Source organism: Patagioenas fasciata, chromosome 1, assembly GCF_037038585.1.
Source record: "Patagioenas fasciata isolate bPatFas1 chromosome 1, bPatFas1.hap1, whole genome shotgun sequence".
Classification (NCBI taxonomy): Eukaryota; Metazoa; Chordata; class Aves; order Columbiformes; family Columbidae; genus Patagioenas; species Patagioenas fasciata.
The window spans coordinates 159,656,210-159,671,447 of NC_092520.1; the positions used below are offsets into that span (position 1 = coordinate 159,656,210).

Below are 15,238 nucleotides of genomic sequence, written 5' to 3' on the forward strand. Positions count from 1 at the left end.
GCAGCTTCTGCATCACCATTAAGAAAACTGGTGTAAATGCCACAGAGTGGACAGTGTGATCTAATGAAAGGAGCACTGGACAAATTATCATCAGTGTTTGGTTCCTCCATGACGGGTAACCTGTTGTGTGACTGTGGGTGTGTCAGTTTTCCTTTGGGTGTCTGAGTTTCCCTTCTGTAAAACGATGGCAATTGTTTTTCTATTAATTTATTCAGAACATGCAATAGGAAAACATGCTAAAGGAACTACTACTACAGTGCTGGCAAATGAATGTATCTTCTTGAAATAGCTGCAGCAGATGAAGCTATTTTTAATATCCATAGTGAATCATTTGATTTAGCAGACTTCCATAAAAATAATCATTCATATATCTTATACTGAAAATACTGTTGGGCTAAGGCAGGCCTGGAGGAGACATAATTAACAGTCCTAATAATAAGTACTGTCTTTAATATTGGATTATTGTATCAGCCCTGCAATGGGTAGACAAGTTTCTACTATTCAGTATAGTAGAAGTTTAGTGTAATGTGGAAAACTGATCTTCCAAGGTGAATAAGAGTCACTGAAACATCTCTTGTAATAACAGGTTAGTAACTTGGCCTCCGGACTCATCTATTGTATGTTAAGAACTAGTTCACTTAACTTGTTTTACTGGCTTTTGGGAATTCATTGTGAACTGCCCACTTTTAAGGTGTTAATTGGATTTTTTTTTTCAGCATGTATGTGCATGGATAACAAAACTGGGGGTGGAAAGACCTGTTGTATTTGCCTTCCTGTATTCTGTTGTACAAATGCTCAGAATTTGCCCATATAGTCACCAAGAAAAAAACAGATAGATGCGTGGTGCAGTTTGCAGTATTTTCCATTCTTCAAAGATTTCATCACAGGTAGGATTCCTTTTGCAAGTCATCGGAGACACAGCGTGATGATTGATTGGCACAGAGTGTAATTGAGGTATCGTTACAGTGAGCTGTGTTGCCAGTGCACTCATTGAAGTAAATCTTTTGAAAGATAGAAGTTTAGTTTGCTGGTATGTTGCTTTTATAGTCAGCAGTTAGAAACAGGCTGCAGGAATGCTAGTGGGAGAACAGACGATGCGTTCATCTGGCTGTCCAAAATAACCTATCGCCTTTCCAGTATGGTACGTCAGCTCATGGTGCAAGTAGTTTTCATAAAGGTAGATCTGATACTATTGCTCTTTACATTAGGAGTATTTCAAAACTCACACTGCAGCTCCTACTGATGTCAGTGGGGTTTGCACATGCTTTGGTGGTGGCATATAAGAGTAAATCTGTTACACAAAGTTATTTAAAGATTTTCAATATTCTATTAGTTGTAAGATTTTCATCACCGTAGCTTTTAAGAATATACCAAGTTTAACAAGAAACCTTTGCAGTTTCATCTGGTTTGGTTCTGAGTATACATGAAAAAGCACACAAAGGAAATTGGGGAACGGATCTGATATAAATACAGAACTGCTCCACTGAGGATAGTTAAAGATCTAGTACCTTGATTTTAATATTTTTCAGCATTACACTGCAAATCGTGACATGCAAACCATCTTTCATCCCCTTATCTTTGCTAGGGAGAGCGAATTGCTGAATTCGACAGGCTAGCACTGAAAGAAGAAATCAGAAAACCCATTTGATGTACTTTTTGGAAAGAAGTCATTGAAGGTGCAGGACATAAGACATACCCATTACAGTAGTTACCGGTTTTCATAGTAATAATATGTAAGCCTACAATTTACCAACTAGCTCTTTCTGGCTGTTAGCTGGGCTTGATCTAGTTAATGGCAATAAATATCATCCTAGCTATGTCTTCTTGGCAACATAGTCTAAGGACTGGCAAGTTTGCTGACAACCTCCTTTATTTGTCTCTGGAGCTCTATGAGGAGTTTCTACTCAGCAGCCCAAACTTTGCAGTATTGTTCACATTGGATGACTCAAAAAAAGTATTCTGAATCTGAAACCTGCAAGTGCACATGAACTCCTACTTTGCCAGCCTCAGTGATATGAGGTTTTCAGGGTCACCTGTTTAGCCAACAGGTACAGCTGGAAGACATAGAGACTTTTTATTTTTGTGCCTGAAAGTTTCTCAGTTTTTCCAGCTATATCAGGGAGCCTAATCAAATATATTGCCTCTCCCTACAGTAGTCTCCCTTATATTCTTAAACCCTTATGACTACAACAATAACTCATCACCAACAGAGACTGGAATGGCCTGTGTATTAGTTACTAGTGTGTTAAAAACTAGTTTGGAAAGATGTTATTGAGCAAATTTGGAAATAATTTCTGCTACCTCCACCGTCCCTGAAGGTGTTTAAAAGACATGTAGTTGTGGCATTTAGGGACATGGTTTAGTGATGGACTTGGCAGTGCTAGGTTAATGGTTGCATTCAATCATCTTAAGGGTCTTTTCCAACCTAATTGATTCTATGATTCTATGAAATATGTGTAGGTAACTTTTAGTAGTTCTGCTGCATAAAAACATCTTTATATTTTATGTTCTAAGAAAAGAATAATCTGGAAAAAAAAAAAAAGGAACCTATCTAACAGAATGAGATCATTTCACTGGTAGGTTTAAAAAGAGCTAGCAGTTACTGCAGTGTAGAGTGGAACTAAGATGAGGTTCTTCTTCATCATATGGTGTAGAGTACATACCTTACCACATGAGTGAAGTCCAAAAAAAAGGCTCGGACACTGGAGTTCACAGTTGGTAAATCCACCTCTAGGGTCTAGATGTTTCTAAGTGCATGTATTGTTGATTTTCTCATTGTTCATCAAAGCACGTAATGAAAACCTCCTTGTCTTATTCTGATCCTCTGAAGATTGTAGGGTTTGGTTTGTAGATTGCCTGTGACCAGTGTCATCATGGGGTTTTGTGGGTGATACATGTAAAGATGTACTGCCTTCTTCTAATAGAAATTAATATGATGGAAAAACAGGCTTCGGGTTTCCCTGGTCAGCTAGAGCACTGTTTAATGCTAGTTTTGTAGAATACCCTAAATACGTGTCTATCCGAAGATCAGTCACTCCCATCTTCCACCAAAACTGGCTTTTTAAGTCTAAAATGTCATTTGATATGTTTACAAGACATGTTGAAAATCTCACAATCAAGATTATATTGTTAAAATATTGAGTTTATCTTAATATTCAGTAGTATATGATTCACTACCTGGATGAGTTTTTCTTTTGCCAAATAAATCCATGGGTTTGTTCCTTTGCCAAGAATAAATCCTTTGAGCCTTTATCAAAGTGAAAGAGTAATAACCTGCTAAACTGTGTGAGAGAATTAGATGATAAAGTATCACAGAAAATAATGAATTTAATAAGTACACAGTTCTCAAATTATACCTTGATTTTGAAGTGAACGCAGAGAGATCTTACCCAACAGTGATCTGATAATTGTTGTAAAGTATTAACACATTTCCTTTATTTCAAAATCTCTACGTGAAGTATGTTTTTAACTGATACATTTTAAAATTCAGCAAAAGATCAAACATCAAAATTAACTATGCTGACTAAAAACATATATTCTGTAATGTGAAGCAGACTGTGAGCAATAAGAACTAGATGGAATAGGAATAGGACGTCTACTGACCAAAGTACAGATAACTTATTTATCTTTTAAGCTCTCAACAGCTGGAAGAAATAAAGTTATCTAATTACTACTCAAAGTAGCTGGAAACTATAAACGCTGTTACAAATACATATATGTTTAAATAGTGGGGAGTTTTAAATTACCACATAGCATTTGCATAAAATATGCAGGTCTGATATTTTTATTTTAATAGTCTACAGGAATTTTGATATAGTTGTGTAAGTCATATCTGCCACACAGAAATTTTATTATGCAGTCTGTTTACAGTTTTCACACTTAATGCAAAACAATTATAATGCTACTGTGGGGCATGGGAAAAACAATGAAAAAATATGTTAAGAATAAAAAGGTATTATATGAAATTTAGTCTAAAATGTGGCTTGAATGAGCTCTGACAGAGCTGATATGGCTGGTTGTTTCCTGTGCCAGGAACTACTGTGGAACCCCACCAGGAAGTGTGCCACAGAGCAAGATCACATTACACTCTTGTTTTATGGTTCATTTCACTTATTTAATGCAATTTGAGAACCTAAAAAAAAAAAAAAATCGAAAAAGGGGATGTTTAGTATTTGAAAATATGTCATTTCTTTGATTCAAGTAAGTTGTGTTTTGGGAACACATAATGTACCTAGTGTAAGGCAAGGCAAATCAGTATGACCACACAGCAGGTTGTATGCAAAAGCAAACTGTTTCTGTATTCATGAAATGTAAAGAATGATGCAGGTAGTTTATATCTGTATACTTCTGCCTGCCTACTTTAGTAAACCAAGTGTGCTACAGTGCTACAACAACAGTGAAAATCATAGTATTTTTCCTTTACTACTCCAAGAAAATTTTAATACAGTACGGCGGTTTATTAAAATTATGTAGACTAAAATGGTTGTTTAGTGTTCCAGCTGATTTATAGAGCATGATCAAACGTTCCAAAATCTTTGGGAACAAGGAACATGCTACAGCCTGTGTTCGGTTTGATAAAGCCGCGTTCGTACAAAAGAAAAATGTTTAATGTGCTAAGTAGATAATGATTCATCAATTCTGGCAGAGGAACTAATTTCTGTTAATGTAGTACTTAAAAATGTGTGGAATGAACAGCTGGATACCACACTTGTGGCATGCCATATTAAGTCTCCGTCTGTTTTCCCCTACAGTGATCTCAGTATGAACAACATTACTAAGTTGCCCTCAAACCCCGTGCACAATCTCCGCTTCCTGGAAGAGCTGTAAGTATCATTGTATCCTTGATGGGCATAGTCAGCACTAGACACATTCCTGTGTTTGTCTCTCATACTTACTGTGGGAACCAGATAAAACGGTGCAGGAAAGCTGTCAGCCTGACACTTTTGGCACATGCAGAAACACTTAGCTAAAAAAAAAATTGCTCGTGATCCTGGAAATGAACCTATAAAAGACTTACCGTGAGGCTACAACTTCTCTAAGCAGAGGCAGAGCCAAACAAATTAAAATTTTTAAACATGAGTTGTTTAAAAGAGCTGGATTGCTTTTTGGAAATAGTTAAGCAGCAGGATATTAAAAGTTCGAATACTGGCTCATGTTTATTAAAATCGCAAGTAAAGCTATAATCAAAACCAAAACCTGCTGCCTCGTTCTGCCTGTGTCAAGGACAATTGAGTCCACATTTCACAGTATCAATGCTTCTTGTCCTAATCACTTTTAATTACTGTTTCCTTACTCTTAAATTTAGCATCCTTGAAGGCTGATTGTAAAATGCAGAATCCTGCAAAAAACTTAGTTATGCTATCGAGTACGTTCACTGAGGGGAAAAAGTACACTGTGAAACCTAGCTAACCAAGCACAACATCAGAAGAGGAATGCTGGTTTGAAGTGATGGTGACTAACCAAAAGTGAAAAGTATTGTGCATTCATGAGACCTGGATTTGGCAGTGACCCTAGTTATAATGGCCCAGGCTTAAAAGAAAATTTGGGTTCCTGAGGAGTGATGGAGTCTCTGATGCACCATAGATCTTGTGGGAAAAAGCTGGCTCTTGCATTTGCACAAGTACCTCTAAAAGTTGATTTAAAGAATAGTCCAGGCATCCAGTCTCTTACAAAACGTGGTTTATAAGCTTTTAAAACTGAAAGCCTCTATTTTTTAGAGCAAGTTTATCTACTAACATACCATAAAACCCACATGAGATATGCAAAGTTGTGATACTGCCCTTCTTGCAAAAATACGGTCTGTTTGAAGCTACAAAATGCATATAGTCCTCTGCAATTTAGCTCGCCATTGCACTGACAATTTTTGGTGTCCTTGCTACCTTGCTGACGCTCATTTTAATTTTACTACCTGGTCTTTCCAGCCGGCATCTATAAAAAGAAAAAGTTAAAAGAATTTCAGTAACAGTAACTCAGTATCTTTGGACAATAACTTATTTGCAAGCAGATTTTTTTTTTTTTTCTGTCAGCGTTTATATTTAGAAAACATTATTTCTTTTAATTCTTTTTCTTCCTTTACTTACTTCTTTTCTTTGATTATCGTTATCTGTATTGTTGTTGGTGCAACTTTCAAATAATGTACAGATATGGACATAACAAGAGGAGATATCACAAACCAAGAGTTAACAGTATCAGGCACGTATGAAGTGAATCATGCCACAAAGACCTTGCATGTGGATTTTTGCATCATGTCCCTGTTTGCTTGTCCAATCTCCTGTCAACTGTAATAATCCTACTAAGAGCTTCCAACTCAATGATTTCTCTCAAGCCATTAAAGAAGAAAAACAAAAGTTTGGGCTTTTCATGGACAGAAATTCTAATGCAATACGCCAAGTTACCTTCACTCTTTCATTTTATGGTCCAAAGCTAGATGACCCAAATAGTGAGACTTCTGTTGCTGCTTGAGAAACGGTTCAGCAGTTTACTTCATCTTCCTGATCAAGACCTTTGAAAGTGTTCTTGCCTTCTTCTTGTCACTGGAAACATTAAGCCATTATCCTTATAACCCTATCTTCTAAATTTAGTAATTCCAGTCCTTCATTGCTGGTAGTACTAGAAAAAGTATTTATTTCTTTATTATGTTTTATTTTGCATATATGCAGTCAGCTCCTCCATTTGTTTCATACAAGCCAATCATTTCAATTTCTCATTAACTGTGATGCTGTTTCATGGAACCCTTCCAGTTTGCGTTCTCTTTTCAAATAAACATTGAAAACGAAAGCCTCTGAAGAGATGGGGCAACTGATTATCTCTTCTTAGTGCAGATTCGAACCCATTGTTCTGAGAGATTCTTCAGTGTTCAGAGACATATAATACAATTCAGTCTAGTATTACACAGAAAAATGTATATATGACGGAAAGGCAACTGGCTATTCAATTTTGAAGTAGTGGGTAACAGACATTGTAGTTCCCATGCTCCCATTTTGCTCATTTCTAAGTAGTGATTGTACATTTGAAAATTATTTTGCCCATCCAGTCATCACAAGATGATTTTCATTCCCAGCTTACCTGAGAATTCTGTTTTGTTTATGTGGCTCAGTTAAAGGGGACTATTGCAAAATATAACTTGGCCCATAATGCAGACATTGTAAAAACAAGGTTTTATGAGATCTTTAGACCAAAGCAATGTTTCCATGAAATTAAAATGCATCTTAGAAATGTCTGTCCGCTCTTTGAAATACAACAACAGCAGGAGCTTAAATGCATTTTTTAGGGTTTTTTAGTGTTGAAAAAACTGTTACCGCTCTCTTTATTAGAGGGCTGGTTCAAAAATCTGATAAAAGCTAACAATTGATCCATTGAGTTTTAGTTTAGATGTTATGTTCTAGATGTGTGGTTTGGCAATACTGGTAAGTCATTACCCCGAAAGAACTGAGAATTTATTAAGACAGTTAAACCAATTGTTTTGACTCCAAAGCAAGGATGTATAAGCCAGATCTGTTCAGCCAGTTCTAGCCTTCTAGGCTGAATCTGATCCACTCTTCCAGCCAAGGTTAGACACCTCTGCAAGCAGCATTCCTGCAGTCCTGATGATCATACCTAGTATTTATCCTTCACCAAAGACTTTTATCACTGGAGTAGAACATATCGAAACCATGCTGTATTTTTGAGGTGCATGTTCCTCTAAAAATTTTGGAATACATTGTGATACTTTTAAAACTGTTGTAGGTCCTATTTGTGAAAAAGATGGGCCTTTCAGGCTTAATTTTCTCTAAAAGTGCATATCATGGAACTCCCACCAAGAAACAAATATGCTTCGGCTGCTTGATTATCACCAAGTTGCTCTGCATGAACTTGTACAACACCATTAAGTCAAATTCTTCATTATAAATTCAAAATAAATGCAGATATTTATCACTATGACTGAGTCCAAGACTTGATCTCATGTAGAGTATTTCTAGACATAAGTCATTCTACAACGTGTGTAGAATGATGATATTAATACAGCATTAAGATAGTAGTACATAAAAAAGTGGGTTTTTAAAGTGTAAAGAATTACCTGGGGTGGGACTCTTAAGAGTTTAAGAGGCAACTATATCTGAGTGTAGGCAAATTGTTTTTTGATAACTAACACTTCAAAGCAGTGCCTGAAACTGTTCTATATTAGAAGTTAATGTCTCTATGAAGAGTGCAGAAGAAAACCAATAAGAATTTAGAACTATTTGAATCAGATCTAACTACAAATGTCTCCAACTAGATATATCTCTACACATACATACATAAGCATATGCATACATATATGCATGCACATCAATGCACATATATAAGGCTTTCATTTTAATTTTAAACACAGGAACATTTCACAGATAAGCAAATCTCCAAGTAATTTTTAGTACATTGCTATTTTTTCAGCAACTTAAAATAGGTATTTGAGTAAAACAGCAACAAGGGACTGCTTTATTACAATTGTTTTACCTACAGAGTAAGACAGTTCCAAACAACTTCTCATTTCACAAAACAAGCAACAAAGCCACCTTAAATTAATTGCAACCTACATGCAGGTTCAAGAAAGTTTACTGACACCCGTGTTATTTCTTAAAGCAACTTTGAAGTGACTTAAATATATGTACAACGTTTTTCAGACCGATCACAGTACTATTACAGTGGTTACTCAGGCATAAGTGCCTCTAAAAGTGCATTTTGCTGCGATACTGAAGTACAGAATTACAAATGCAGTCCAAAACCGACGTACTATGTGAATGTCTCCATGATTTGTGTGGAAATCCCTTTACACTGCAGAAGTGGTCAAGAGGCCACTGTATACCTGAAAATGAAGTCCTGAATTGTCAGGCACAGTCCATTGCCATCTGTTCTTATTTATTGTTTTCCCTTTACTCCTCTCTCTGTTTGCCCTTTCTTCCTTACAAAGAGGTTTTCAAAGCTGTTAATGGGAATTAGGTGTTCTTTTCCCCACTGACTTTGAGTGGTGGGACTGAGCTCTCTCGTCATTTATGTCTTTGAAAACTGAGAGCATTAGCTCCTGGGGTCTTGTACAGTCTTTATTTTTGTGCTGGTTCAGGTACATTGTGGCTAGCACTAAAAACTGATTATGTACCTTTTACTATTATGTAAGCTAGTAGAAAATATGAAAGTGCTGCAACCATAGTCCAAAACATTTTAGAGAAAGTGGGGGAATCTTGTAATTTGCTCCAACAATCTTTGGACAGGATGCTTAAATACTAAAATCTTTACCAAAGACTAATCTGCACAGATTTTAAAACCTCCAAGGAAAACAAACAAACAAACAAACAAGCAAACAAAGAAAACCTGCAGCTGACATGTACAACAAATTAAAAATAGAGTATCATCTAGTGGTCTCAAACTGTTCACACGTTTCCTTCCGATGTCACTTAAATATCAGTTTTATGGTTCTTGTACAGCAGGTTTTAGCAGAGCTGTTCCTGGTGGAAACTGGCTTGTGCCATCTCTGTCAGCTAAAGTTTCAAGAACTTTCACTGCTAAATGACTTGTGATCCCTCATGTAATTTCAGAGCTCCACACAATCTAGTATGTAAGTTGTTAAATTGATTTCTTCACATAAATGATTAATTTGGTTTCTTCAGTTCATACATGCACACATGCAGAGGCGATCTGTTCAGACTATGCCACTGCATTCGATACATGGTGTTTGTCAGCGAGAGGTACCTGTCATCAGCTCGGCAAGTGGTCCATGGCACATTGTAAATTCTATCACCATAAGGCAGATTTTGTTGATAGCTTAGGGCTGTGGCTCCCCAGCTTCGCTTTAATACAGCCAGGGAGGCCCTGCAAGTCCTGACAGAGGGAAGTGCACCAGTCATTGGTAAGAATAGTGAGAAGATGTTTATCTAGTTAATCATCTGGAAGAAATTCCAGTCGTTTTCTCCCCTAATTTTTGCGTACACGAATTTACTAGAAAAAAACACAGATGATTCGTGCTGTATGAGATAACAGCTTGTAACCTTTACATTCATGAAACAAGGGCCCTTATGTTCTGGAGCTATCACTGCCTTTATTGCTGTCCCTTTAATGCTGCCAGAGTAACAATAAAGAACTCTCCCATGTGGATGTGTCAGCCTGGCACTACCCTTTTTGCTGTCTTATCAAGAATGACAAGATGAGGAACAAAAAAAAAAATGAGAAACAGCAGAGGAAATGCCTTACTAAGACCCGCTTGCATTGCTTGTCGAATAGCTTGTGCTCGCAGACAATTATTCTGGAAATGTTAATGCAAATTGCACAGAACAATCTTGACACTGGAACTGCAGCGCATCTGTGGTGTAAAGGGGCAGAAGGGGAGACAATGAGGGAAGGAGGAAATAGATGTGAAAAGATTAAGATGTATCTGCAAGTGGAAACAATGTATGTTCTAGGTGGATATCCAAGAAACATTGTCGATGCTGCTGTGTTACTTTTATTGACTGTGCGTTGAAGTTTATTTTTGGCTTATAGCTTGTAAATGCCTTCTGGAACTTGTAATTTATTATCCAGCAATATTTGCTAGGAACTAGTTTAGAATATTAAAAAAAAAAAAAAAATTACAGGAAGAGCTTTTGTGATCAATACAGATAGTGAAATTATACTTAATTAAACTACAGTGAAACAATGCTTTATTAAACATGCTATATATCTGTGAATCCTGAGGCAGGATTTTAATTTAAGTCTTACATGTTCTGTGTGTACTGCAAGTACACAAAAATAGTGAAAGTTCAACCTGTTTGTAGACTGCTTGATTTCAGTGCAGTGAACACTTCTGATACCTACACCATTCAATTTTCCGCTTGCTGAGGATTATGGGTAATGAATTCAGCCAATATCACATTTATATCTAATAGGTATGCAAGCACAGTAAAACCAGCTTCTTCTCCCTAAGTGTTTGGGGTTTTTTTTAATTTCCGAACAGGAGTAGCAGTAATTTCTCTAGGAATTCTTTGGTGGTTTTTTTTTTCATTGTAACACTCTGAAAATGGTAGTAACCTTGAAACTTGGATCTACACAATTTGTTCCTTTGCCTGTCACATAGGAATGATAAAACAGCTAACACATTTTTCATTATTGGCAGTTTGATCATGGTGTATTGTAGTGCAGTACACTTCAGCCAGTTTCTGTTACTAATGATCTTTGTTACTAGTTCTTACCCTTTCTGGTGATACTGGCACTTCTGGGATAAAACCAAAACCAAAACCAGCACCATAAGTGTAAGTGACACACAACATGTTCTCAGTGCTGGCCATGGACAGCTTCACAAAAAGAGAGATCACTTGTCTTTAGCAGTTATTGGATCACACTCATGCCAGGAGAAGGGATCTCTGCCTTTTAGAAGTTGAGAAAGAAATAGCACAATTTAGACCTTAACTGACAATGATCTGTTTTATCAAAGCCTGCTCATGATCAAATATACACTGATTTCATTCCAACTGCTTGAGGTCAATTGGAGTTACTCCAGTTTACACCCTCTGAGAATTCACCACATGCATTTTAAAAGGCAATTAGGCCCTTAAGCAAGAGCAGACTGTGTTGTACTTGAATTTCTAACTAAACTGTAAGTAACAATAAATATAATATACAGCACAATTACAACTTGCACACTCCCCTCTCCTTTTTTAAAGAAAGGAGAATATCCTTAAATTTTCTTCTTTGATCTCTCTGAGCATCAAATTTTTGAATACATCATTTGACCCACAATTCTTTCATATAAAAAGTTACTGTGATGTTTACCGTTTTAATTAACATGACAGATTGAAATACAAAAAGGTAATTAAAATACAGATTAACATTGCAATTCCTAGTCTAAAAAGTAATTCCTCAAAAATGTTTTGAAAGAAATATGCTGATATTATCCATTAATTGATGAATAATTAAGACAGTAGTTAATCCATTAATTCATACGTTTCTATTGCATTTGCTTAAGAATAATCACTAATAAATATCAAATTAAACTCTTATCTTGAAGTTTTAGTTGACTTTAGATAGGTGCTTGATGAGTACTTGTGTTGTCAAAGGGTTGTTTTTTTTATGTAAGAAGCAAGAACATTTTGTGTTACCTATTTATAGATGTATATGTGAGCTGAAGAAAGTTATGGTCATAGAAATATAAATTATATATTGGCTATATATTCATCTAGTTGGACTAAACGTATATGTAGTTATGTGCTTGTGTATCTTTCTTGAAGTTTGACAGGAAACAAAACTGAAGGATAAGATTCACGATGCTTCAGTAATGCTTCATTGGACAAAGGCAACTTTTATATCCAGAACAAGTTGTTTTAGAAAAAGATTTAGAAATTTATGTTTTCATGTTATACTTCCACATCATTGTTTATCCGCAAACAGCCATTTTCTTTATTAAAAACTGAGATAGTAGTTTTAGGATTGATACTAGTGCTACTGGTACAACTCCTCAGAGAAGAGGTAAATTACTGGAAAATATGATACTGAGGTAGGATACAAATGAGACTCCTATTTCTACTTGTGTCAGCACAAAATTTTCCTCAGATATCGGTCAGACTAAGATTTCACCAGGGATCTTTATCAGATTTTCAGAACAATTATAGCAGTTGGAGAGGCAGATCAGGCTTTTAAGAAGTTTCAAATTACAAAAGAGAATTTTTTATCTATACCCAAGGTTTAAAAGACACAATCCACAATTACGTGATTTTTAATGGAATTTTTCTATATGGCATACTAGTGGTTTAGCACCTAATTCAGGAAGGTTAGTACCACATGGCAGCAGAACTGTCACAACTGTTGGGGTTTTTCACCATCTAGGGTCTTCTGTACCTTCTATTCCCAAAAACAAATATTTTTTTCACCAGTCTCTATGTTCTTCTATGTAATTCCTTTTCAATTTTGTGTAGGGAGAGTTTGTTAGTTGTAGTATATAATGTAGCAAATAAGGAATGAAATCTGTGTTTTCAAAGGAAACAGGCAAATGTAAAACTGACTGTATTGCAACATTATTGATGTTGACCTACTCCGCTTTAGACATACATATATATATATAAACAAATTCATGATACATTCTTTTAGCATGTGAAGTCTTTGCTCTCATTACTTAAATAAGATCAGCAAATCAGTTAGTGAAGAGGAGTAAAATGCAGAGTCAAAGGGACATCAAGGCAAGATAGTAGTTCACAGGATTATTTTTGTAGAAATCCTTCAGTATCTTTGCACGGTTGAAGGATTATTTCAGTTTGCTCTCACAATTATGTTTGGTATAGGATGCTGAAGTACATGTAGACTGATCAAATGTAATGCATCACAAGTGATGCAATTATATATAACAATCTGTATTAAAGGGCATGCATTGGCACTAATCTGGTATTGCTGTTATAGTTTACCGGCATAATAATAAGAGTCCAATATATTTTTCATAAATTTGAGTGCAATGAAGTTCTACTTAACTGTGTCTGTTCTATAATAGAATTCCAACAGATTTCACTGCATTTCCACTTCTTAATAGTGTAGCTTTTTAAACTTTTTAAACTGCTTATTCCTGTCGTATATTGAGCCACACCGAGATCCAGAGTGCCCTCTATTCTCCTACATTTCAGCACCTTGCAAGATTTGATCAGTAACTTGATCCACAAAATTCCAGTGTGTTAATCCTGTTAGAACATGACATGAATATTAATTAATGTAAATGTAGGCTTTTCCCCAAGAAGACTATTATCTTCCTTTCATGTCCTTCCTATGGGTTTGGTAGCACTAGATTTTGAAATACACTTTACAGGAGCTTGTTCAGCAATTGCTGGACTAGATCTTATCCAAGTGAAGAAGAAAAGCAGCCACTACCCATATCATGCTGTCACTGTCTGCTGCAGACAACGAGGAGTAGCTGGGTTAGGTTTGCCACAGTGTCTCTCATAGTTAGCAGAGAGGTGCTTTTTTAATAAAAGCCACAATTTGTTAGCTAAAGAGAGTAGACTTCTTAGTGTTTCAAGGTCACCTTCCAGATCAGTAGATAATGAGGAGATGCCTGGTATCAGGCAAGGCTTGTCCTGATGCAGGAAACATCCACACACAAAGCAGTTTTGAGTTCATGAAGAAAAATTATTTCATTAGACACGTAAACAAAATAGTTGACTGTGTTCAGTCATGTCATGTTTATTTGCTTCTTTTTGAGGAAGTTGTTCTTTTCAGACATGAGCAACAATCGAAGAAAAACAAACAAAAAAAAATCTGATTATTTTCAGAGGTTTTTGTGGGTGTCTTATTAGTTGTGTTGACTTTGGTAATGTTCTCCTGCCTTGATGACCACCATTTCTCAGAACTATGACACCACAGCAGAGATCAGAATACACCAAAGGGGTGAACAGATGGGGAGCACTCAAAGGAGACCCCAATCAAACCTTTTCTTATATCTGACCATAGGCCATGAACCTGACCTGCAGTGTTGCAGCTATTCCAACAGTGACAGAGATTGTAAGCTGGGCAAAACTGCGTTGGAAGTTACTATATAAATTGCTGCCATTTGAAAGCATGGAGACAACATGCTTTTCTCAGCCAATTTATTTTACACCTTTTAGAAAGAAACATGCGGTTGTGTAAAAACATAATCTATGCTTAGGGCAAAAGTATCCTGGTGTCTTGATTCTAGCAGTGGCAAGTAGTAGGTACTGAGGGAAGCATCTGGTAACACTTCCTCATAAACTTTTCCAGGTTCCCTTACCTTGCAAGATTGTATGAAGCACCATAAGTAAAATCTAGTTCTAAAGTAATATAGCTCAAAAAAAATATTATCCAAAATCAGTAATGCTGTGTACTTTTGATTACTTTTCCATTAAAGAGATGTGATACATTTGAATCCGAATGTGCTTAATGAGATATTTCTAAAATAATGTCATAAATGTTGAAAATAAAAGAAATAACTTTTAAAAATTTAAATTCAAAGTTGTTCAAACAATACAAGCCAGCCATTTGGTTATGTAAGCACTATAAACAAGCTATTTCATTCCTGGTCTCAGAAATCATTAACTGAATGCTGAAGTATAGAGACAGATAGTATGTCCATCCTCATCTGTTCAGGGAAAGTGATATTTACCCATCCAAACTGAAATCACTACCCAAAGTCCATCCAAAGTTCAGTAAAATACTGGGCAGCTTCCATCAAATAATTTAGGGTAATAAAAAACAAAAATCCCTGAAGTGGAGAAAACCCTGATAGATACTTGACAGGTACTGTAATGTCGACAAGGGGATT

At 36.1% G+C, this 15,238-nt stretch overlaps 1 protein-coding gene across 2 annotated transcripts in view; it reads left to right on the forward strand.

The window, feature by feature from the left end:
• The window catches only part of LGR5 (leucine rich repeat containing G protein-coupled receptor 5), a 90,592-nt gene that overhangs the window by 31,720 nt on the left and 43,634 nt on the right, over window positions 1–15,238 (forward strand). For both annotated transcript variants that reach the window (XM_071799279.1, XM_065841784.2), the window contains exon 2: window positions 4,752–4,823. In XM_071799279.1, the coding sequence (XP_071655380.1) occupies window positions 4,752–4,823 (72 nt within the window). The remainder of the gene's footprint in view (window positions 1–4,751; window positions 4,824–15,238) is intronic.